This window comes from Pristiophorus japonicus, chromosome 9 (assembly GCF_044704955.1).
Source record: "Pristiophorus japonicus isolate sPriJap1 chromosome 9, sPriJap1.hap1, whole genome shotgun sequence".
In the NCBI taxonomy this organism is placed as follows: Eukaryota; Metazoa; Chordata; class Chondrichthyes; family Pristiophoridae; genus Pristiophorus; species Pristiophorus japonicus.
Window position 1 is genome coordinate 154027099 of NC_091985.1, and position 25644 is coordinate 154052742.

General features: G+C 47.2%; 1 protein-coding gene across 1 annotated transcript in view; it reads right to left on the reverse strand.

The window, feature by feature from the left end:
* Nucleotides 1-25644, reverse strand: part of LOC139273939 (centromere protein J-like) — a 216393-nt gene that overhangs the window by 135503 nt on the left and 55246 nt on the right. The window contains exon 4 of the mRNA XM_070891010.1: nt 9748-11374. Within this exon, the coding sequence (XP_070747111.1) occupies nt 9748-11374 (1627 nt within the window). The remainder of the gene's footprint in view (nt 1-9747; nt 11375-25644) is intronic.

The window sequence follows — 25644 nt, forward strand, 5'->3', positions numbered from 1 at the left end:
CACTGACCACTATGCCAGGCAGGCCGTGGGTGGCAAACATAGCCCTCAGGCTTTCAATGGTGGCGGTGGGGGTGCTTCCCGACATTCAATCCATTTTGAAAAAGCATCCACCACCACCAGGAACATTTTAACCGAGAAATGGGCCTGCATAGTCGACATGGTTCCTTGACTATGGTCTGGAGGGCCAGAACCGCAAACTTAGTGGTGCCTCTCTGGGCGCGTTGCTCAACTGAGCACACATACTGCATTGCCGTACACAGGACTCTAAGTCAGAGTCGATACCGGGCCACCACACGTGGGATCTGGCTAGCGCTTTCAACATTACTATACCCGGGTGTGTGCTGTGGAGAACCGAGATGAACGTCTCCCTGCCCTTTTTCGGTAGCACTACGCGGTTACCCCACAACAGGAAATCTGCCTGAATGGACAGCTCGTCCTTTCGCCGCTGGAATGGCTTGATTAGCTCTTGCATTTCAACGGGGATGCTGGCCCAGCTCCCATGCAGTACACAGTTTTTTACTAGGGACAGCAGAGGATCTTGGCTGGTCCAAATCCTAATCTGGCGGGCCGTGACAGGTGATTTATCATCTTCAAACGCTTCCATGACCATCAACAAGTCTGTGGGCTGCACCACCATCAACAAGTTTGCAGGCTGCGCCATTTCCACCCCCGTGGTGGGCAATGGTAGCCGACTGAGAGCATCCACACAGTTCTTGGTGCCTGGCCTGTGGCGGATGGTATAGTTATACACTGATAGCGCGAGCTTTGTATGCGGGCTGAGGCATTAGTATTTATCCCCTTGTTTTCAGCGAACAGGGATATGAAGGGCTTGTGATCAGTCTCCAGCTCAAATTTGAGACCAAACAGATACTGATGCATTTTCTTTACCCCGAACACACACACTAATGCCTCTTTCTCAATAATGCTGCAGGCCCTCTCGGCCTTAGACAAGCTCCTGGAGGCATAGGCAACAGGTTGCAACTTCCCCGCAATGTTAGCTTGTTGTAGTACACACCCGATTCCGTACGACGATGCATCACATGCTAGTAGTACAAGTCTTTTACACGGGTTATACAATACAAGCAGCTTGATGGAGCATAAAATGTTTCTGGCTTTCTCAAAAGCAATTACTTGTTTTTTTTTTCTCCATACCCAGTTCTCACCTTTACGCACTAACACATGTAGGGGCTCTAAGAGGGTGCTTAACCCCGGTAGGAAGTTACCAAATTAGTTGAGGAGTCCCAGGAACGACCGCAGCTCCATGACATTGTGTGGCCTGGGCGCGCTCCTGATAGCCTCTGTCTTGGCGTCTGTGGGTCAAATTCCATCTGCCGTGATCTTTCTCCCCAAAAACTCCACTTCTGTTGCCATGAAGACACATTTCGACCTCTTTAGCCGCAGCCCTACATGATCCAGTCGCTTGAGGACCTCCTCCAGGTTTTGTAGGTGCTCGACGGTGACCCGTGACCAATATGTCGTCCTGAAAAACCACCATGCGTGGTACCGACTTGAGTAGGCTCTCCATGTTTCTCTGGAAGATCGCTGCAGCTGACCGAATTCCAAACGGGCATCTGTTGTAGATGAACAGTCCCTTGTGCATGTTGATGCAGGTGAGGCCCTTCGATGACCACTCCAGCTCGTGCGTCATGTAAGCCAAAGTCAGGTTGAGCTTGGTGAACATCTTTCCTCCTGCCAGTGTCGCAAATAGGTCGTCCGCCTTAGGTAGCGGGTATTGGTCCTGTAGCGAGAAACGATTAATAGTTACTTTATAATCACCACAAATCCTGACCGTGTCATCACTTTTCAGTACTGGGACAATTGGGCTGGCCCACTCGCTGAATTCCACTGGGGAGATGATGCCCTCGCGTTGCAGCCTGTTCAGCTCGATTTCCACTCTCTCCCTCATCATGTGAGGTACCGCTTGCGACTTGTGGTGAATGGGTCGTGCCTCTGGGACCAAGTGGATCCACACCTTCGCCCCGGAAAAGTTTCCAATGCCTGGCTCAAAAAGGGAAGGAAATTTGTTAAGAACCTCGGTACATGAGGCCTCATCGACATGTGATAGCACTCGGATGTCATCCCAGTTTCAGCGGATTTTGCCCAGCCAGCTCCTTCCAAGCAGTGTGGGGCCATCGCCTGGGACAATCCAGAGTGGCAGTTCGTGCACCGTGCCCTCGTAGGTGGCCTTGACCATGGCGCTGCCCAGGACAGTGATAAGCTCTTTGGTGTATGTTCTCACTTTCGTGTGGATGGGGCTCAGGGCTGGTCTGAGTGCCTTGTTGCACCACTGTCTCTCAAACAACTTTTTACTCATGATGGATTGGCTAGCGCCAGTGTCCAGTTCCATGGCATTGGGTAAGCCATTCAATTTTACATTTAGCATTATAGGTAGCCATTTCGTCGACAATGTGTGCACCCCGTGTACTTCAGCATCTGCCTCCTCTCTCTGAGGCTCAAAATTGCTTTGATCCACCACAGACCGATCTTCCTCTGCCATGTGGTGGTTAGCAGGTTTTGCAGAGCTTGCATCTCATCTGCAAGCTGGTTGGAGGTGCCCCATTGTTCCACAGCTCTTGCAAACATACCCTTTGAAGCAGCATGAATAGGCTGAATGGAGCCTCCACAACACCAACAAGGTGTGAATTGCCTTGCATTCATCCTTTGTTGAGGACTCTGAGTCACCTGGGGCACCTGAGGCCTGCTGGCAGTTGCAGACTCGTGGTTTCTGCCCTGTACATTTCTGCTCGCAAACACAGTTCCAGTTGATTTATGTACATTGCTAGCACTTGTGTGCTGAGAGATTTGTTTCGTGCTATCACTGGTGGACATAAACGCCTGTGCTATCGCAATGGCCTTGCTGAGGGTCGGTGTCTCCACAGTCAAAAGTTTTCATAGGATGGTCTCATGGCCAATGCCCAGTACAAAAAAGTCTCTGAGCATTTGCTCCAAGTAGCCATCAAACTCACATTGTCCTGCAAGTCGCCTTAGCTCACCACTTCCTGACCTTCAGATCACTGGCACAGGTAGAACCAATACCTCGCAATCAGCACGCTCTCCCTCGGGTTAAGATGCTCCCGAACCAGTGTACACAGCTCCTCATATGACTTATCTGTGGGTTACATCAGAGCCAGAAGCTTCTTCATGAGGCTGTAGTTCATAGAAACATAGAAACATAGAAAATAGGTGCAGGAGTAGGCCATTCGGCCCTTCGAGCCTGCACCGCCATTCAATGAGTTCATGGCTAAACATGCAACTTCAGTACCCCATTCCTGCTTTCTCATCATACCCCTTGATCCTCCTAGTAGTAAGGACTACATCTAACTCCTTTTTGAATATATTTAGTGAATTGGCCTCAACAATTTTCTGTGGTAGAGAATTCCACAGGTTCACCACTCTCTGGGTGAAGAAGTTTCTCCTCATTTCGGTCCTAAATGGCTTACCACTTATCCTTAGACTGTGACCCCTGGTTCTGGACTTCCCCAACATTGAGAACATTCTTCCTGCATCTAACCTGTCTAAACCAGTCAGAATTTTAAACGTTTCTATGAGATCCCCTCTCATTTTTCTGAACTCCAGTGAATACAAGCTCAGTTGATCCAATCTTTCTTGATATGTCAGTCCCGCCATCCCGGGAATCAGTCTGGTGAACCTTCGCTGCACTCCCTCAATAGCAAGAATGTCCTTCCTCAAGTTAGATCAAAACTGTACACAATACTCCAGGTGTGGCCTCACCAAGGCCCTGTACAACTGTAGTAACACTTCCCTGCCCCTGTACTCAAAATCCCCTCGCTCTGAAGGCCAACATGCCATTTGCTTTCTTAATCGCCTGCTGTACCTGCATGCTAATCTTCAATGACTGATGTACCATGACACCCAGGTCTCGTTGCACCTCCCCTTTTCCTAATCTGTCACCATTCAGATAATAGTCTGTCTCTCGGTTTTTACCACCAATGTGGATAACCTCACATTTATCCACATTATACTTCATCTGCCATGCATTTCTCCACTCACCTAACCTATCCAAGTCACTCTGCAGCCTCATAGCATCCTCCTCGCAGCTCACACTGCCACCCAACTTAGTGCCATCCGCAAATTTGGAGATACTACATTTAATCCCCTCGTCCAAATCATTAATGTACAATGTAAACAGCTGGGGCCCCAGCACAGAACCTTGCGGTACCCCATTAGTCACTGCCTGCCATTCTGAAAAGTACCCATTTACTCCTACTCTTTGCTTCCTGTCTGCCAACCAGTTCTCAATCCACGTCAGCACACTACCCCCAATCCCATGTGCTTTAACTTTGCACATTAATCTCTTGTGTGGGTCCTTGTCGAAAGCCTTCTGAAAGTCCAAATACACCACATCAACTGGTTCTCCCTTGTCCACTCTACTGGAAACATCCTCAAAAAATTCCAGAAGATTTGTCAAGCATGATTTTCCTTTCACATGTCCATGCTGACTTGGACCTATCATGTCACCTCTTTCCAAATGCGCTGCTATGACATCCTTAATAATTGATTCCATCATTTTACCCACGACCGATGTCAGGCTGACCGGTCTATAATTCCCTGTTTTCTCTCTCCCTCCTTTTTTAAAAAGTGAGGTTACATTGGCTACCCTCCAATCCAGAGGAACTGATCCAGAGTCTATGGAATGTTGGAAAATGACTGTCAATGCATCCGCTATTTCCAAGGCCACCTCCTTAAGTACTCTGAGATGCAGTCCATCAGGCCCTGGGGATTTATCGGCCTTCAATCCTATCAAGTTCCCCAACACAATTTCCTGACTAATAAGGATTTCCCTCAGTTCCTCCTTCTTACTAGACCCTCTGACCCCTTTTATACCCGGAAGGCTGTTTGTATCCTCCTTAGTGAATACCGAACCAAAGTACTTGTTCAATTGGTCTGCCATTTCTTTGTTCCCCTTTATGACTTTCCCTGATTCTGACTGCCAGGGACCTACGTTTATCTTTACTAACCTTTTTCTCTTTACATATCTATAGAAGCTTTTGCAGTCCGTTTTAATGGTCCCTGCAAGCTTCCTCTCGTACTCTATTTTCCCTGCCCTAATCAAACCCTTTGCCCTCCTCTGCTGAGTTCTAAATTTCTCCCAGTCCCCATGTTCATTGCTATTTCTGGCCAATTTGCATGCCACTTCCTTGGCTTTAATACTATCCCTGATTTTCCTTGATAGCCTTCCGAACATAGGTCAGAGCCCCGCAGACCATGGGGAGGACCGCTCTCCTTTTTGCAGCGCTTCCTTCTCCGTCCAGCTCGTTGGCTACAAAGTACTGGTCTAGCCATTTGACATAGGCTTCCCAGCCCTCACCCTCCGAGAACTTCTCCAGGATGCCCACAGTTTACTGCATCTTTGTCGCCAGTTGTTATGTTCCTAACACAGATGAGACTGCGCACAGGGAGGTTAAAGTAACAGTGACCTCAGTCTTTATTAAGACACTCCAGAGTCAGGAACAGGCCTTCGGGGCCGGCTTATATACAGTGCTCCCAAGGAATGCTGGGATCCCTTGGGACTTCAGGGGATGCACACCCTGGTGGCAGAACATGGGAGTGCATGCATTACAGATACACAACATCCCCAGTCAGTGGAAACATCCTCTCTGCATACACTTTGCCGAGCCCCCTCATAATCGTATACGTTTCAATAAGATCACCTCTCATTCTTCTGAATTCCAATGAGTAGAGGTCCAACCTACTCAGCCTTTCCTCATAAGTCAACCCCCTCATCTCCGGAATCAACCTAATGAATCTTCTCTGAACTGCCTCCAAAGCAAGTATATCTTTTCGTAAATATGGAAAACAAAACTGCACGCAGTATTCCAGGTGTGGCCTCACCAATATCCTGTATAGCTGTAGCAAGACTTTCCTGCTTTTGCAATAAAGGCCAAGATTCCATTGGTCTTCCTGATCACTTGCTGTACCTGCATACTATCCTTTTGTGTTCCATGCACAAGTACCCCCAGGCCCCGCTCTATAGCGGCACTTTTCAATCTTTCTCCATTTAAATAATAACTTGCTCTTTGATTTTTTTCTGCCAAAGTGCATGATCTCACACTTTCCAACATTATACCCCATCTGCCAAATTTTTGCCCACTCACCTAGCCTGTCTATGTCCTTTTGCAGATTTTGTGTGTCCTCCTCACACATTGCTTTTTCTCCCATCTTTGTATGCTTAGCAAACTTGGTTACGTTATACTCCGTCCCTTCTTCCAAGTCGTTAATATAGATTGTAAATAGTTGCGGTCCCAGCACTGATCCCTGCGGCACCCCACTAGTTACTGGTTGCCAACCAGAGAATGAACCATTTATCCCGACTCTGTTTTCTGTTAGTTAGCCAATCCTCTATCCATGCTAATTTATTACCACCAACCCCGTGAACTTTTATCTTGTGCAGTAATCTTTTATGTGGCACCTTGTCAAATGCCTTCTGGAAGTCCAAATATACCACGTCCCAGGTTGCGCCAGGTTGGCACACCCCACACCAGCTCCATAAAGCCCAAGCCATTTCTGTCAGACTCGTCACCAATGTCTCACCATTCACTACAACTCACTAAGCCGCTTCCAAAGCTGACGCAAATCTGTCCAACAATGCAAAGTGTTCAAAATAAAGACTTCAATGTTTGACAACACATCAACATAAGCGTTACACAAACATTGGCTGAAGGACACAAGTGCCTACCCTTGTGTGTTGCTAGTTGGTATGATTGGACAAGGATGAAGGTGCGTGTGAGGGGTGGCTGGTGAGATGGGGATGTGATAATGTATATAGAGAGAGAGGGTTGGGAGGAGGTGCAAGGTAAGTTGGTGTAACTAAAGATGTGCAGGGGTAGGGTAGGAAAGGCAGAGTGTTGGGGATGTGATGAGTGGCACAGCAGGGTGAGGCTGAGTGTGGTTTTGCAGTAACGTTTCGTGATCTACTGAAATCATTGAAAGGTTTGTGCCACTGCATCCAGTTCTCCTGATGACATCCCTACTTGTGCCCTCCTGTGCAATGTGCAACCAGGTTGCGTTGGTCTCCTGGGGAGATCTCTTCTACCCATTGGAAGGGAAGAGGATCTACCTGTGTGCTGTCCATCTGGAGGGAATGATGGCAGACACTGGGTGCAGCTGTGCACCTCTGTGCTGTGATTATCAGTGTTTGCAGTACCTCAATGCTGCAGAACACTGACAGAACAACTGTCAAAATTAATATGGCCATGGTCCATTTAAGGAAACCGGCTGGTGATGCATCATCAAATGATGTCATCAGACCCGCTTTCTGTTAATTAGTCGGGAACCTTGCAGAGTGGGCTTAACAATCCCCATCAACAGAAGATTGTTTCGAGAGGGCGGGCTGCAGAGAGGAGCAGGTGCCCCACACGCCACCGATGCTGGCTGCACCCAACTCGCCACAGGTAAACTGTAACAGAAGAAGCTAACAGGAAGTGGGTGCAGGAGTAAAGTTTTTAATATATCAGTTGATCTCCCATGACATTGCACAGAGGAGGCTAGATTTGCAATAGTGTAAAGCAGGTAATAGTGAATCGGCAGCTATTCCATATTTTATTTCCATTTTAGTCAATGGGAAAGATGTAAAGCGGACTGCCAATTCGCTATCACCTGTTTTATCTAGTCAGAATTTAACCCAGGGAATCAGGTCTATGTGCAGTGTTTAGGTGAAGTGTGATTAGAGGACAGGGGCTAGTTGGATCAGGGTACGCAAATGTTCAATACCCATTTTAAAGTTATAGGGAGAAAAATTTGGTACCTTAGTGCCTCCAGTTAGCGCCAGCAGATGTCACTAATGGAGCGCTAGAGCATTATCGTCGGGCGAGGCTAATCCAGCATCGCACACCAAATTCAGCCCCAAATAATAATTATTACCAGGGGCCTCAACGCCAAGTAGATTATGACATTAATGATTGTGCAATGCTAACTGACCGTCCGATCTGCAAAATTGATTGTCGTCACCTACCTTCGCACCCGGTGGAAACAGCGGCAGGGAAAGCTGGCATGAAGCATCAGGAAACCGGCTCCAGGGACATTATTTAAAGGGATCATCAGTAATGAGTCACAGCTGTACATTAGTGGCGTTTCAGTGCAACAGTTTCATTCCGTGATTTCAAGGTTATTTAGTATCAGTGTCAATTAAAAGCAGCTACATTTATTCTTTAAAAAAATCAAACTGCTACACTTGGTTACATTAACTGTACTGGCAGTTGACCTTGCCCTCTACGGTCTACAGCGGAGGGAGTGGAAGCAGACAGAAAGGAGGAAGACTACAATATGTGGCCAGAGGGAGGAGGAGGACCATCAGGGCTCTTAACAGAAGGCCTTACCCTCCGAGGGTATTCCGAGAGCACTTCTCGTACCTCCAAGTAAGCGAGGAGCAGTGTATTAGAAGTCTCCACTTCACTAAGGAGGTTGTCACAGAACTCTGCGCCTCCTGCAACTAGACCTCCAGCCTCAGATCAGGGTGACCATGGCTCACTCAGTGGCAGTCAAGGTCAGTATCACCCTCAATTTTTTCACCAGCAACTGGAGACAAAGCTAATATCTCGCAGTTTGCCATCGATCACTGCATCCGGGAGGTCATAGAGGCTCTTTACAGCAGGAGAAGGGACTACCTTTCCTTCCACATCACCAGAGAGAAGCAGAACGAGCCTGCATGTGGCTTTGCCAGGATAGCGGGATTCCTCATGGTGCAGGGTACCACTGATTGCACCCACGTGGCTTTGAGGGAACTGCATAACAATCCTGAGATCTTCGGTAAACGCAAAGGCTACCAATCACTTAATGTTAGTGTGCAATCACAGATAGCGAATCCTCAATGTCAAAGGGGAACCAATAGTTGTAGTGTATTTGGATTTGGATTTCTAGAAGGCATTCGCTATGGTCCTATACAAAAGATTACTGCATAAGATAAGAGCTCACCAAATTGGGGGTAATATATTAGCATGGATAGAGGATTGGCTAACTATCAGAAAACAGAGAGTCGGGATAAATAGGTAATTTTCAGGTTGGCAAACTGGAACTAGTGGGGTGCCAGGGATCAGTGCTGGGGCCTCAACTATTACAATTTATATTAATGACTTGGATGAAGGGACCAAGTGTAATGTAGCCAAATTTGCTGTTAATACAAAGATAGGTGGGAAAGCAAATTTTGAAGAGGATGCAAAGAATTTGCAAAGCGATATAGATAGGTTAAGTGAGTGGGCAAAAATTTGGCAGATGGAGTATAATGTGGGAAAATGTGAGGTTATTCACTTTGGTAGGAAGAATAAAAAAGCAAATTATTATTTAAATGGAGAGAGACTACAAAATACTGCAGTACAGAAGGATCTGGGGGTCCTTGTACATGAAACACAAAAAGTTAGCATGCATGTACAGTAAGTAATTAGAAAGGCAAATAGAATGCAGGCATTTATTCCAAGGGGGATGGAGTATAAAAGTAGGGAAATCTTCCAACAACTGCACAGGGTGTTGGTGAAACCACAGCCTGGAGTACTGCATACAGTTTTGGTCTAGTTATTTAAGGAGGGATATACTTGCAATGGAGACAGTTCAGAGAAATTCACTAGGTTGATTCCTGAGATGAAAGGGTTGTCCTTCTGTGCTGTACGATTCTATGATACTCGCTAAAATTAACAAAGTTATGAATTGTAGCTCTTTAGTATTTGGATACATGTTCAAATAATTTAGTGTGTTGTATGATATTGGTACTTGAATCATTTCATTTCAGATACATACCTTGAATATTTACACTGCTGGTCTTCACCTGCTCTGGAAGATCAGAGTTTATTGACACCTTTGGTTTAGAATTAAGTGCTGGGAGCAACTGAAGTGTAAGATCAGGGGTCGAAGTTTGCTCCAGATTTGGTTCTGTAGTATCACAAGTCTGATTTTTCACAAAACTACTGGCACTTTTCTTCGCAAAGTTTGACTTCCTTCTCATGGCTTTGTTTTTATTCCTCATTGGCCTATTGTATGGAAAAGGAAATCTCCTCGATAAAGTATTTGATTTGAGATCTAAGGGTTCATTTTCACTGCTACTTGTGCTGCTCAGTGCATTATGTTTCACGAGAGACACTCCAGCTATAGATCTATAGTGTACAGAATGCTGAGAAGTTTGAAATGTTGCATTCATTTCTTCTGTTCCACTTGGGGCATCACTCGCATAGTCTGCATCGTCAGACAAGTCCAAATTTTTGTCAATCTGACCAGAATTTTGTAGGATTATTTCTATGGGTTGTTCGTGACACTCAGATTTTGGGCCATCGTCCTCAGTGTCTGTACTGTTTGCTTTAGTATCAGGTTCACCACGATGTGCATTGTTATTTTTTAAAACAGCATCCATACTGTGGTCATTACTCGAAAGCACTGCTAACCCTGTGCTTATGACACTGTGCATGTCATGAGTTTTGAAGTCCTGGTTTCTAAAATTTGTACTGCGGCATGGTAGACCATCAGGAGTGACTTGAACTATTCTGTCATTTATTTTTTTAAAGCCTATGCTTGGACCTTTTCTGTCAAGCAATTTTCTGGAATCTCTGACATTGGCCGCATCTTCCTTATGGTCTTTCTCTGCCTGCTGTTGGACCATTTCAGTGCCCTGATTTACAGCCTCTGTTCTGTTAGTACTGAAGCATTCCAGATGAGAAGTGTTACTGAAACATGGCTGCACATTTGAAGGTCCCAGTAATTGGTTTGGCATATTCTGCCCTATTTGTTGGCCTCGATTCTGCCTTTCCATACCTTGTTGAGAACAACTGCTACTTGACTGATTTTGTAATTGTGAATTGACTCCAATGAATTGCTGACTTTCTGGAATATGCAAGCTTAAACCTCTACTGACAGTCGGTCTTCCTTGGGATTCCTCTAGAGTAATTAAATCTCTTGTTTCATTTTCCTGTTGTTGACATCCATCTTTTCTGTCATCAGAGTATTTGTGGGTCCATTCAACCTTGGTCACCAATTCTGCTACATTTATGTCACTTTGGATACCCTCGTCTGTACTATTCTTGATTTCGTCTAGTTTTTCTTTTTGCATCTGGTCCTTTTTCTTGCCGTTTGTCAGGGAGTTACCAGTAGAGACAGACTTCTTTGCTTTAGATGCGACAAGAACTGTACTACTAACTTGCTTTTTCAAAGTTGCCTGTTTTTTAATCTGAAGCGTTTCGCTCTCATTGAGTATGGGTAAGGAAAGTCGGCGCTGATTGCTGAAACTGACTTTTCCAGGAAATTGTTTGGTGGATTCGCAGACAAGACTTGTGTTTTGTTCCTTGAGAACATTTTCTTTGCTCTTCTCGAATCGTGCAATACCTTCTCCACGCTTCAGGAAAGACTTCTTTGGAGCCACCGTCACCTCATTTATATCCTATAGAACAATTAAAGAGATTTATTTTTTCCTTTAGTTCGAAGAAATGCTTAGCTACAACCATTACACTTATAATGAGTATTAAGCTTGTACCACAACATGTTCCTTTCCAATTGTTTACCTTGCCATATTTTTTCTTGCCACTTTTGACTCTCTCCTAACCTTTTTTCTCTGATCCAGTTACTTTCCTGCACTATCCCTGCACGGAAAATTCTGCGATGTCAGGTAAGCAGAACTATTCAATCTTCCATAGCTCTGACACTGTTGCTCCATAAGATTCCTTACGAGAGATGGATATCTGCTTGAAAGTTAAATAATTGTTTTTGAGTCTTTTAACCATTTTTACTCCAGAAATATATTTTTGGCTACTGTTTCTCAGACTATCTGGTAAATGAGCCCTTTATGTCCTTAGGTATTCACAGTTGTACAGTTTTGTCAATTCTCTGATAAAATGATTAAAGGTCATCGATCTGAAACATTAACTCTATTTCTCTCCACAGATGCTGCCTGACCTGCAGAGTATTTCTAGCATTTTCGACTTTAATCTCCAATTAAAAGGTATGATGGTAGACAAGCAACGGCTAGCATTTAAAGAATACATAATTTACATCAAACATACATTCATTTAAGGCACAAAAACCGCACACGAAAAGTGGTCTAACCATGGCTAACAAGAGAAGTTAAAGATAGTATTAGATCAAAGGAAGAGGCTTATAATGTTGGCAAAAAGAGCAGTAAGCCTGAGGTAATAAAAACAGAAAATGCTGGAAATCTCAGCAGGTCAGGCAGCATCTGTGGAGAGAAAAACAAAGTTAAAGTTTCAGGTCGATGACCCTTCGTCAGAATTGGCGAATGTTCAAAATGAGCAGGTCTTAAGGAGCATTGAAAGGGGGAGGGGAGGAAAGAACAAAAGGGATGGTCTATGATAGGGTGGAACAGGAGAGATTAGAGAGACAAAAGGGGTGATGGGCCGACTTGAGATGGTAATAGCAGAAGTTAGAAAAAGGTTAGTCTAGATAGGGTGTGAATGGCAGAATCAAGCCATCATTTCCCAGACCATCACTGATCTCATCTCCACTGGAGATCTTCCCTCCACAGATGCCAACCTCATAGTTCCCTAACCCCACACAGCCCGCTTCTACCTCCTTCCCAAGATCCACAAATAGGACTGTCCCGGTGGACCCATCGTTTCAGCCTGTTCTTGCCACACGGAACTTATTCTGTCCGATCTCGGCTCTATTTTTTCTCCCCTTGTCCACTCTCTTCCCTCCCACATCCGCGACTCCTCTGACTTTAACAGTTTCTAGTTTCCTGGCCTCAACCATCTCCTTTTCACTATGGACGTCCAATCCCTCACCAGGGTGGCCTGAGGGCGCTCCGCTTCTTCCTTGAGCAGAGGCCCAACCAGTCCCCATCCACCCTCTTCCGCCTGGCTGAATTTGTTCTCACATTGAACAACTTCTCCTTTAACTCCACTCACTTCCTCCAAATTAAAGGTGTTGTTACGGGAACCCGCATGGGTCCTAGCTATGCCTACCTTTTTGTGGGATATGTGGAACATTCTTTGTTCCAGTCTTACTCAGGTCCCCTCCCTCACCTCTTTTTCCAGTACATGGATGACTGTATCGTTGCCGTTTCCTGCTCTCTCCCTGAACTAGAAAATTTTATTCACTTTGCATCCAATTTCCACCCTTCCCTCACCTTCACATGGTCTATCTCCGACTCTTTCCTTCCCTTCCTCGACTTCTCTGTCTCAATCTCAGGGGATAGACTATTGACAAACAGTCATTATAAGCCCACTGACTCCCACAGCTACCTGGACTACACTTCCTCCCATCCCGCATCCTGTAAGGACTCCATTCCATTCTCCCAGTTTTTCTGTCACCGTCGTATCTACTCTGGTGACGCCACCTTCTACACTAATGCCTCTGACATGTCTTCCTTTTTCCTCAACCGAGGATTTCCTTCCGCCATGGTTAACATGGCCCTCGACCGTGTCCGTTCTATTTCCCGCACCTCTGCTTTCACCCCTTCCCCTCGCTCTCAGAACCATGACAGGGTTCCCCTTATCCTCACCTTTCACCCCCACCAGCCTCCACATTCAACAGATCATCATCCGCCATTTCCGCCACCTCCAGCATGATCCCATCACCAATCACATCTTCCCCTCCCTCCCCTCTCAGCATTCCGAAGGGACCACTTCCTCCGCGACACCCTGCTCCATTCCACAGTCACCCCCAGCACTCCCCTTCCCTCAGCACTTTTCCGTACAAGCGCATCACCTGCCCTTTTACCTCCTCCCTTCCCACTCTCCAGGGCCCCAAATACTCCTTCCAGGTGAAACAGCGATTTACTTGTATTTCTTTCAATTTAGTATACTGTATTCGCTGCTCACGCTGTGGTCTCCTCTACATTGGGGAGACCAAACGCAGATTGGGTGACCGCATTGCGGGACACCTCTGTTCAGTCCATAAGCGTGACCCTGAGCTTTGGGATGCCTGTCACTTTAATTCCCCGCTTCACTCCCACTCCGACATCTCCATCCTCAGCCTCCTACACTGTTCCAATGAAGCTCAACGCAAGCTCGAGGAACAGCACCTCATCTTTCGTTTCGGCGCTTTACAGCTTTCTGGACTCTACATCGAATTCAACAATTTCAGACCATAATCTCTGACCATATTTGGCTCCCTTTCCTCCTTTTTTTAAACCCTCCCCCCCTGAACCTATGTAATTTTTTTCTCTCTGGCTCCCATGGCAGCTGCTAATTATTCCACCATTCACACCCTATCTAGACTAACCTTTTTTTAACTTCTGCTATTACCATCTCAAGTCAGCCCATCACCTCTTTAGTCTCTTTAATCTCTCCTGTTCCACCCTATCACAGACCTTCGCTTTTGTTCTTTCCTCTCCTCCCCCTTTCAGTGCTCCTTAAGAATCTGTTCATTTCAAACATTCACCAGTTCTGACAAAGGGCCATCGACCTGAAACGTTAACTCTGTTTTTCTCTCTACAGATGCTGCCTGACCCGCTGAGATTTCCAGCATTTTGTGTTTTTATTTCAGATTCCAGCAGCCGCAGGATTTTGCTTTTGTTGAGTAAGTCTGAGGATTGGGAGGATTTTAGAATTCAGCAAAGGAGGACCAAGAAATTAATAAAGAAAGGGAAAATAGAATATGAGCGAAAGACATAAAAACAGGCGTTAAAAGCTTCTATAGGTATGTAAAAAGGAAGTAAATGTGGGTCCCTTGCAGGCTGAGACAGGAGAACTTATAATGGGAAGTAAGGAAATGGCAGAGAAATTAAACAAATACTTTGTGTCGGTCTTCACAGAAGACACAAAAAATCTCCCGGAAATAGTGGAGAACCAAGGGGATCTAGCGAGAATGAGGAACTGAAAGAATTTAATATTAGTAAAAAAATAGTACTGTAGAAATTAATGTGACTGAAAGCCAATAAATCCCCTGGATCTGATGGCCTACATCCTACGGTTTTGAAAGAGGTGACTATAGAGATAGTGGATGCAATGGTTGTCATCTTCCAACATTCCATAGATTCTAGAACAGTTCCCATAGATTGGAAGGTAGCTAATATAACCCCGATATGTAAGAAAGGAGGGAGAGAGAAAACGGGGAACTACAGACCAATTAGCCTGACATCAATCGGAGGGAAAATGCTAGAATCTATTATTAAGGATGTGGTAACAGGGCACTTAGAAAAGAATAAGAGGATTGGGCATAGTCAACACGTATTTATGAAAGGGAAATCATGTTTGACAAATCTGTTAGAATAAGTTGAGGTTGTAAATAATAGAATAGATAACGGGGAACCAGTGGATGTGGTGTATTTGGATTTTCAGAAGGCATTCGATAAGGTGCTACACAAGAGGTTATTAAAAATATAAAAAATACTGAGGATTGGTTAAGGGACAGAAAATGGAGAGTATGAATAAACGGGTCATTTTCAAGTTGGCAGGCTGTAACTAGTGGGGTACCGCAAGGATCGGTGCTTGGGCCCCAGCTACTCAAAACCTATATCACTGATTTGGATGAGGGGACTAAATGTAATATATCCAAGTTTGCTGATGATACAAAGCTAGGTGGGACTATAAGTTGTAAGGAGGATGCAAAGAGGCTTCAAGGGGATATAGACAGGCTAAGTGAGTGGGCAAGAACATGGCAAATGGAATATAATGTGGAGAAATGTGAAGTTATCCACTTTGGTAGGAAAAATAAAAAAACAGAGTATTTTTTAAATGGTGAGAGATTGGGAAAAGTTAATGTTCAGAGGGACCTGGGTGTTCTTGTATGTGAATCACTGAAAGTTAATATGCAGGTACAGCAAGCAATTAAGAAAGCAAATGGTTTGTTGGCCTTTATTACAAGAGGATTTTATAAGAGTAAAGACATCTTAATGCAATTATATAGGGCCCTGGTGAGACTGCACCTGGAGTATTGTGTACAGTTTTTGTCATGTATCTAGACATGTTACTGCCTGTACTATTACACATGATGTGCCACCAGAGGGCATTACTAGAGGAAACTTGTACACCAACTATATGGTCACTAAGGTGTGCCACCAGAGGGCACTGCAGTGGGAGACTTGTAGGTTACCTGTACAGGTGGGGCAGGCCTAGTATAAAAGGCAGGCCACCATATGTGATCCTCACTCTGGAGTTATATTAAATGGACAAAGGTCACTACAGTTCAAGTGCAATACATTGCTTCGTGGAGTCATTATCAGAGCATCCAAAGAAATAACAATTGGCGATGAGACTATGGACTTTCACGTGAAAATGGCTAACCTTGGTACGTTGCAGTAGTGCGCCGATGGTGATGATTGGGATGCCTTTGTGGAGAGGCTTGACCATTTCTTCACAGCAAATGACCTGGCAGGCGACAATCTGGCCACACTGTCTGATAAAAGTGCAGAGCTATCCTGCTATCCAGTTGTGGGCCCACCGTCTATGGCCTGGCATCAGCGAAGACAATGACCAAGACGTATGAGGAGCTTGTAATGCTGATCCAAGAACAACTCAAGCCCAAAGAGAGCATCCTCACAGCCTGACACCGGTTTTACATCCACCGACGGCCCAAAGGCCAGAAAATTGAGAAGTATGCTGCAGACCTCAGGAGGCTGGCGGCACCGTGTGATTTCGGAGACCACCTCACCGAAGCGCTGTGGGATATCTTTGTCATCGGAATCGGCCACGAGGGCCTTCTTCACAGGCTACCATCTACGGATACCACAATCACACTGCAGAAGGTCATGAGCCAGGCATTCATGACTTCGACCTGCGGTTCTAGGCGGATGACTCATCCTCAGGACTCAAACCCGGCAAGTACTGTACACAGAATGACGCCTTTTAGAGGCTGGACTGTAGAACGTGAATTTCCTCAGGGGAGAGAGAACAGGCCTCCAAGTCCCTTAACTCAGAGTCCACCAAGGGGGGCTAATCGAGTAGCACCATGCTACCTTTGCAGAGGGAATCACAGGGCTCACCAGTGCTGTTTTAAAGACTATGTATGTAAAGGCTGCAGCACAAAGGGCCACCTCCAGCGAATGTGTAAAAGAAATATGACTCACTGTGTTGAAGAAGAGTCTACAGATGGCCATGAATCCAGCGCAGATTATGAAGTGATAGTCAGAGAGGCGGCTCAGCCCCACGATGAGGTGTACGAATGTTTACCTGCACCACAGAATGTTTCTAGTTGAGGATTGAAGTCGAGATAAACGGCGATCCAGTCTTCATGGAAGTGGACATGGGGGCGAGCCAGTCAGTAATGAATCAAGAAGCCTTTGAGAGGCTATGGGACAATCAAGCTGAACGACCCAAGTTGGTCCCGGTTCAGGCAAAGCTGCGCATCTACACCAATGAATTTATCCCAGTCGTTGGTAGTGCGGATGTAAAGGTACTCCATGATGGCGCAGTGCACAAGTTACCACTGTGGATTGTTGCAGATGATGGACCAACGCTACTCGGAAGAAGGTGGATGAAGAAGATCCATTGGAACTGGGAAGATTTCAGCCCTCCAGCGATCGACGTCCCCAACGCTCAGAGACAAAGCAAATCCCCACCTGAGGTTGGATCCGGCACCGGAGAGCAGACCAGCATAGCACCCGAGGCACAGACCGCTCAGCACGACTGCGTGGAGATGATCCAGCTGAGACGACCCGAACGCACCTTCCAGGCTCCAGTGGCAGGACTCCGGAGGAAGAAAATCAGATCTAGAGGCGACTTCCCAGCTTCGGTGGCAGAACCCGGGGAGAAGAGGATCACAGCAGTTGACATCATGGAGGGAAGGAAGATGACGCCCAAACCACGATGTGAAGTGCTGAAGAAAAAGATGGCGACAGCCAGACCACGAGGTGCAGCGCTGATGGAGCAACACGTGGCACCAAGCGAAGAAGAGGATTGGGGCAAAGATAGCAAGGCCCACTGAAAGGAGGCCAGCAACCCACCACACTTAAAGGGACAGTTCCACATTCTCAATCAATGTAATACCAACTGTGAGTTAAATGTAAAGCTTGTAATTGATGATCAGAGTTTTATACACTAATAAGCAAAGAAAAGTCGTGCGATTGTGATCAGAGCTACAGTTTATCTACAATGAGTAATGAAACGTTGTGCAATGTAGGATTTCAACTGTATTCTGATTATGTAGTGGGCAAACACCCATCGGGAGCACACAGTTCCAGCGGGCTACCCAACGGACTAGAGTGATGCACCACGGAGTGTGGCCACAAGCACAAGCTGCAGAGCAAGATATTGATACCCTGCCCCTGATCGGCTCCACCTCTCAGGCATCCGATGGCACCATTTGCCACGAGCCTGAAAGAGCAAACCGCGCTAAGGTGCAGCCCCCAGACCATATCGCTACTAAGGCTACACCCGGGAACGAAGGGTCACCCGCAATGGTCCTTCCAAATGGGACCGGGACCAGCCAGGATCCCAACCCAAATAACGCCCAGGCAAGCGAGTCAGCAGTTCCCTGTGCACTGCCAGACGACTGCCCCTCAGGGAGCAGCAGTGACCCAGGGTACAAGGAAGTCACAGGCACCTGTGAAACTGCCCGACGCTAGGAGCAACGGCAAAGGCCCCAAGAGCAGGCAACTTAAGCCAACCGGCTTCCCACTGCCAGCACTGGGCACCGCGCTGCCACCAGACTACCTGGACACCACCCAGCAGTTTTGTAACTAGTTTGTCCTCACGCACCGGTGCTGACACCAGCACTGAGTCCAAGTATGTATCAAGAATGTACCTCACCAGTCAAATTTACTTGCCTCACAACTGTACCACAAATGTAATGATGTAAATGCAATTTTTTTTTTCTGGACTATGAATGTATATGAATGTAACTAGCCACCGACATAATCTATATGTGGGGGGGGGGAAGAGAATGGAGTGGTCATGGCCTCACAAACAGAAACCACCAGCACCTCTACTGCCAACGAAACACCACCTACTCACCCAAGATGGAAACAACCCTCCAAGGGTCAACCAGATAGAGCTAAGCCCAGAGCGCAGTCAATGCATGAAGGCGATTTGCACTAAGGACTTGGGGGAGAGTGATGTCATGTATCTAGACATGTTACTGTCTGTACTATTACACATGATGTGCCACCAGAGGGCACTACTATGGGAAACTTGTACACCAGCTGTATGGTCGCTAAGGTGTGCCACCAGAGGGCACTGCAGTGGGAGAATTGTAGATTATCTGTACAGGTGGGTTGGACCTAGCATAAATGGCAGGCCACCATGTGTGATCCTCATTCTGGAGTTATATTAAATGAACTAAAGTGAATACAGTTCAAGTGTAATACATTGCCTCGTAGAGTCATTATCAGAGTATCCAAAGACATAACAATTTTGAACTTCTTACCTAAGGAAGGATATACTTGCCATAGAGGGAGTGCAACGAAGGTTCACCAGACTGATTCCTGGGATGGGAGGATTGTCCTATGAGGAGAGATTGAGTAGACTCTGCCTATATTCTCTAGAGTTCAGAAGAATGAGAGGTGATATCATTGAAACAAGCAAAATTCTTACAGGGCTTGACAGGGTAGATTCAGGGAGGATGTTTCCTCTGGCTGGGGAGTCTAGAACCAGGGGTCACAGTCTCAGAATAAGGGGTCAGCCATTTAGGTGAGATGAGGAGAAACTACTTCACTCAGAGGGTGGTAAATCTTTGGAATTCTCTACCCCAAAGGGTTGTGGAGGCTCAGTGGCCGAAATTCAGCGTTCCTGAAGGGATGGTTTAGGCGGCCGATCGAAAAAAATCGATGGTCCGCCGCGGTCGGGTGTTTTTCCCTCCCCGAGCCATATTCAGCTCAGGGGGATTTCAGTGGTGCACACTTCCGCCGCAATCGGCGGGGTGAAACCGCGCTAAAGGAATTAGTGGCATGGTGAGCTCATCAGCGAGCAGGCCATTGAAAAACGGCCACGCCACGATATTCAGGTGCAACAACCGAGGATTTTTTCAGGCAGTGTCCCCGCGAGGATTTCCAGCCGGTGCACAAACACGATACTGCTGGAGTTTTGCCACGATCGGGTCCGTTTCTTAGGTAAATAGTTTTTGTTCTTGCTTTGGTTCCATTAAACCTGCTGAGTACTGCTCAGAGGTTTTGCCAGACTTTTGAAGGACTTTGAGGTCGGATTCTTTAGTGGAGGCCTGTAGGCTTCATTGTGGGCTGCAGAGACCTGCTTGGCAGGGTTCACTCTGAGGATGGGAAGAGTGTTGGGAGGGCGACACCTGGTCCACCTGGTCAGAAGCAGGGCAGCACGCAGGAGAAGTCGTCGCCGTCACCACCGTGCAGAGAGGCAGCAGCCATGGCTGCACAACAGAGAGAAGGGCGTGCAAATGTGTGCAGACTCGCAGCTAGAGAGGCTGGCCAGGAGGGAGATGGCATCAGGAGGGATGCAGACCGCCCTCGTCCCCCCCACCCCCACCACCTCCAAATACTGGGAGAGGAGCCTTTCCAGCAAGAAACTCCAGAGGAGTCCAATAATGAGGAGGACCAGGAAGATGGCCAGTAGGCAGCTGCCAGGGGAGGTGGCGAATGCAGACGTGGGGGAAAGAGGCCATACTCTCAAAGGGTCTACAGACCTCAGTTCTCCTTCCTCCAGTTCAGTGATGAGCAATGCCTGCGAAGGCTATGATTTCGAAAAGAAGTACTCAGCGAGCTCTGCACTGTCCTGCGAGAAGATCTGCATCCTCAAACAAGGCTCAGGACCACCATCACCTTGAATTTTTATGCCTTCGGGTCTTTCCAGTCTACCACTGCAGACATTGGCAACATCTCAATTCTCGGCACATCGTTGCATCCAACAGGTTACAGATGCACTGTACAGGAGAAGGGTCCAGTACATCTCCTTCCTGATGACAAGGAACCAACAGGTGGAGCAGCAGGCCAGATTTGCACGAATGGCAGGCTTCCAGAGGGTGCAGGGTGTAATTGACTATACACATATTGGGCTGAGGGTGCCACAACATCATCCCGAGATCTTTGTGAACCGCAAAGGCTTCCACTCGCTGAATGTGCAGCTCGTGTGTGTCCACCAGCGTCGGATCCTGGCAGTTGATGCAAGATACCAGTGTGCCCGCTATCTTCACTGACCCGAATCAGGATTGCGGCTGGCTGCTTGGGGATAATGGATGTCCCCTGCCACTTGGCTGCTGAAGGCTTGTGGGAGAAGAAAACTCATCTGTAGCCTGTTTGAAGAAAGTGGCTTTGGGGGATGGGCCACTACAAGTTGGAATTCAAACAGGCTGAGAGAAGTTTGAATTCAAACAGGAAGATGCATCAAACAGGAAGAAGCATGTTGAAGGACATTCAAGTTGGCCAATCAGCAAAATGATCAAGTTATCTTTGACCAATCAGAACTGGACATCAAATGGCTGGGAGAAGACGGAAGTATAAAAACTTCAAACAAAGAAATCTTCTTTCTCTGGAGCTTGGAATGGAATACTGGAAGGAGGTGTTGGAAGACGGCCGTTGAATATGTGGAAGGGAACACATATGAGGGATATTTGTATGGACTGATCACCCATTGAATTATACTGAGCCAGTTTTAGCATAGTTACTGCTGAAAGGCATGACCAGTAAACGTAGGGGTAATCGTATGTAACTGGGGAATAGGATCATTGTAAACAGTTGGATATATACATTGTGAGAGAATTGTGTATGACCAATTAACGTAGCAGCATATTGTCATGTATCATTGTAACCCATGTATAAGCTGACCTAAGTTGTACACCTTGAGAACATTGACCACAAGGGGGTGAACTTATGGGAGACACTCCTAACCTGGATTTTCAGGTATAAAAGGGGAAGCTCCACCCATCTTCATCACTTGAGGTCTTGGTAATAAAAGTAACTGGTCACAGAGTGATCTTCTCTCAAGTATGGGTCTCGTGTGCATTTATACTGTATAGTAAGGACATATCATTGACGACAAGAAACTGGGATTTAAACCACACGAGCATGGCCACTAGCAGCACAGAAGAGAGGTACTGTGTTGGTGATGATTGGGACGACTTTATTGAGAGACTACAGCAAAGTTTTGTCACTAAGGAAGGGTTGGGACAGGATTCGGACGACAAACGCAGGGCTCATCTCCTGACGGTTTGTGGATCCAGAACGTACTCCCTGATGAAGGACCTTCTAGCGCCAGAGAAGCCGGCGGACAAGATGTTCGAAGAGCTCAGTAAGTTGATCGGGGAACACCTTAAACCAGCGAGCAGCATGCACATGGGCGAGACACCGGTTTTACACGCACTGGTGGCGAGAAGGGCAAAGCGTTCCTGACTTCGTGGCAGATCTCCGGCGACTAGCGAGCCTATGTAAGTTCCCAGATGCATGCAGAGCGGAGATGCTGTGAGACTTTTTTTATTGAGGGCATCGAGCATGCTGGGGTTTTCAGGAAACTGATTGAGACCAAAGACTTGACCTTGGATGCGGCGACTCTGATGGCCCAGACATTTATCTCAGGGGAGGAAGAGACCAGTATGATGTATGACAAAAATCTTGGCTCAAATGCGGCAAACGACCAGGGAGTCAACATTGTTAACGTGACACACAGTTCTCTCGGCAGACCAGGGCAATTGGACATGCCCCAGCATGTAGTCAAACCCAAAGGGGTAATTCAACAGAGACAATGGCTAGCTGAACAGTGATTCATGCCATCGCAATGGACAATGCGGCCAGTAATGGGGCCATCAACTCCAGTTAATGGTGCACTTAAGGACAGTTACAGAGAGAGTCAGAGACAATCGACTGGTAATGGACCTTTTGTTTCCAACAACGGGGCCTCCAGCTCATGCTGGAGGTGTGGAGGCAAACACCCAGCCAGAGCTTGCAGGTGTCAGCAATATACCTGCAGAAACTGCAACGTCAGCGGTCGCTTGGCACGTATATGCAGAAAGCCTGCAGCCAGGTTGATGTACGAGGAGGACGGGCCCGATGTAAGCCCTACGAGGCCAAATGAATACTGGGGGAAATCGCTGGAAGCTGAAGTTCAGCGAGTTCATGTGGAGCACATATACAGTTCATATACCAGGACGTCACCGATAATGATGAAAGTGCTCCTCAATGGCATCCCAGTATTAATGGAGCTAGACACGGGGGCCAGCCAGTCCTTGATGAGTATCAAACAGTTCGAAAGGTTGTGGGTGTCCAAGGCTAGGAGGCCAAAATTATTGGCGATTGACGCACAGCTACGGACATATACAAAGGAGATCATTCCGGTGCTAGGCAGCACCACAGTAGCCGTGACCCACAAAGATTTGGAGAACAGTTTGCCACTCTGGATTGTCCAGGGAGACGGTCCCACACTACTGGGGAGGAGTTGGCTTGCTGTCATGAACTGGAAATGGGGCGATGTCAATGCAATTTCTTCTGTGGAGCGAGTATCATGCTCACAGGTCCTGGATAAATTTGACTCATTATTTCAACCCGGCATCGACACTTTCATGGTAGTGATTCACATAAACCCGGACGCCAGGCCAGTACACCACAAAGCCAGAGCGGTGCCGTACGTGATGCAGGAAAAGATAGAATGCGAATTGGACTGCCTGCTGAGGGAAGGCATCATCTCGGTAGTCGAATTCAGTGACTGGGCGAGCCCAATCGTGCCGGTGCTCAAGGCAGATGGGTCGGTCAGGATATGTGGCGATTACAAGGCCACCATCAATCGGGTGTCACTCCAAGACCAGTACCCGCTACCGAGAGCGGAGGACCACTTTGCAACACTATCCGGTGGCAAACCTTTTTCAAAATTGGACCTGACCTCAGCTTACATGACCCAGGAGCTGGCGAGTGAGTCGAAGAAGCTGACCATCATCATGACACACAAGGGGTTGTTTGAGTATCATAGATGTCCGTTCGGGATTCGTTTGGCCGCCGCGATCTTTTAGCAAAATATGGAAAGCCTCCTCAAGTCGATTCCAAGGACGGTAGTTTTTCAAGACAACATCCTCATCACGGATCGTGATACTGAAGAACACCTCCACAACCTGGAGGAGGCGCTACGCAGACTGGACCGGGTAGGGCTGCGACTCAAAGGTGAAGTGCGTCTTCTTAGCTCCAGAGGTAGAATTCCTAGGGAGGAGGAGAGCAGCAGACGGGATCAGACCCACTGCGTCCAAAACGGAAGCGATCCAGAGAGCACCCAGACCCCGTAACATGACGGAGCTGCGTTCGTTCCTGGGGCTCCTGAACTATTTTGGTAACTTTCTTCCCAAATTGAGCATGCTGTTAGAGCTGCTACACGTGCTCCTATACAAAGGTCGCAATTGGGTCTGGGGTGAACAGCCCAGAAAGGGCTTTTGATACAGCACGCAATTTGTTATGCTCCAACAAACTGTTAACGTTATATGACCCGTGTAAGAAACTTGCTTTAACGTGCGATGCGTCATCCTATGGGGTCGGGTGTGTGTTGCAGCATGTGAATGTCAATGGTCAGTTACAGCCGGTAGCTTATGCCTCCAGAAGTCTGTCCCAGGCAGAAAGGGGCTACGGGATGGTAGAAAAGGAAGCGCTTGCATGTGTATATGCAGTAAAAAAAATGCACCAGTACCTGTTTGGCATGAAATTTGAGCTGGAGACAGATCACAAACCCCTAACGTCCCTTTTGGCTGACAACAAGGCCATAAATGCAATGCATCGGCCTGCATACAGAGGTAGGCACTCACGTTAGCCGCCTATGATGACACAATTCGGCACAGACCGGGCACTGAAAACTGCGCCGATGCACTCAGCAGGCTCCCACTAGCCACCACTGAGAGGGCAACTGAGCATGATGCTGAGATGGTCATGGCTGTTGAAGCTTTTGAAAGCGAAGGCTCACCTGTGACAGCCCCAGATCAAAGTCTGGACAAATAAAGACCCGCTGCTGTCTTTAGTTAAGAAATGTGTCCTGAATGGGGACTGGGCAGCCACGTACGGGGCATGCCCTGAGGAATTTAAACCGTTTCATAAACGCAAGGATGAACTCTCGATTCAGGCCGATTGCCTACTGTGGGGAAACCGAATAATCATGCCCCAGAGGGGCAGAGAGGTGTTTATCAGAGAACTTCACAATGAGCATCCGGGCATTGTCATGATGAAGGCAATTGCTAGGTCACACATTTGGTGGCCAGGGATAGATGCAGACCTGGAACTTTGTGTTCGCAGGTGCAACACGTGTGCTCAGCTGGGCAATGCACCCAGGGAAGCCCCCCTTAGCCCCTGGTCCTGGCCCGCCAAGCCATGGTCACGCATCCATGTGGACTGCGCAGGTCCTTTCATGGGAAAAATGTCTTTGGTTGTAGTAGATGCCTACTCCAAATGGATTGAGTGTGCCATTTTAAATTCAAGCACATCCTCTGCCACGGTAGAAAGTCTACGGGCAATGTTCACCACCCATGGTCTACCGGATGTCTTAGTCAGCGACAATGGCCCGTGCTTCACAAGCACTGAATTCCAGGACTTCATGGCAGGCAATGGAATCAACCATGTCAAAACGGCACCGTTCAAGCTGGCCTTAAACGGCCGGGTGGAACGAGCAATGCAGATAATCAAACAGGGGATGCTCAGAATCCAAGGGGGTTCCCTGCAAAAGCCACTTATCATGCCTCCTGTTGGCCAATAGATCCCGACCACACTCGCTCACAGGGGTCCCACCCGCAGAGCTGCTAATGAAAAGGACGCTCAAAACCAGGTTATCCCTTATACACCCAACTATGAAAGAAATTGTTGAGAACAGGCATCAGTCACAATGTGACTACCATGAC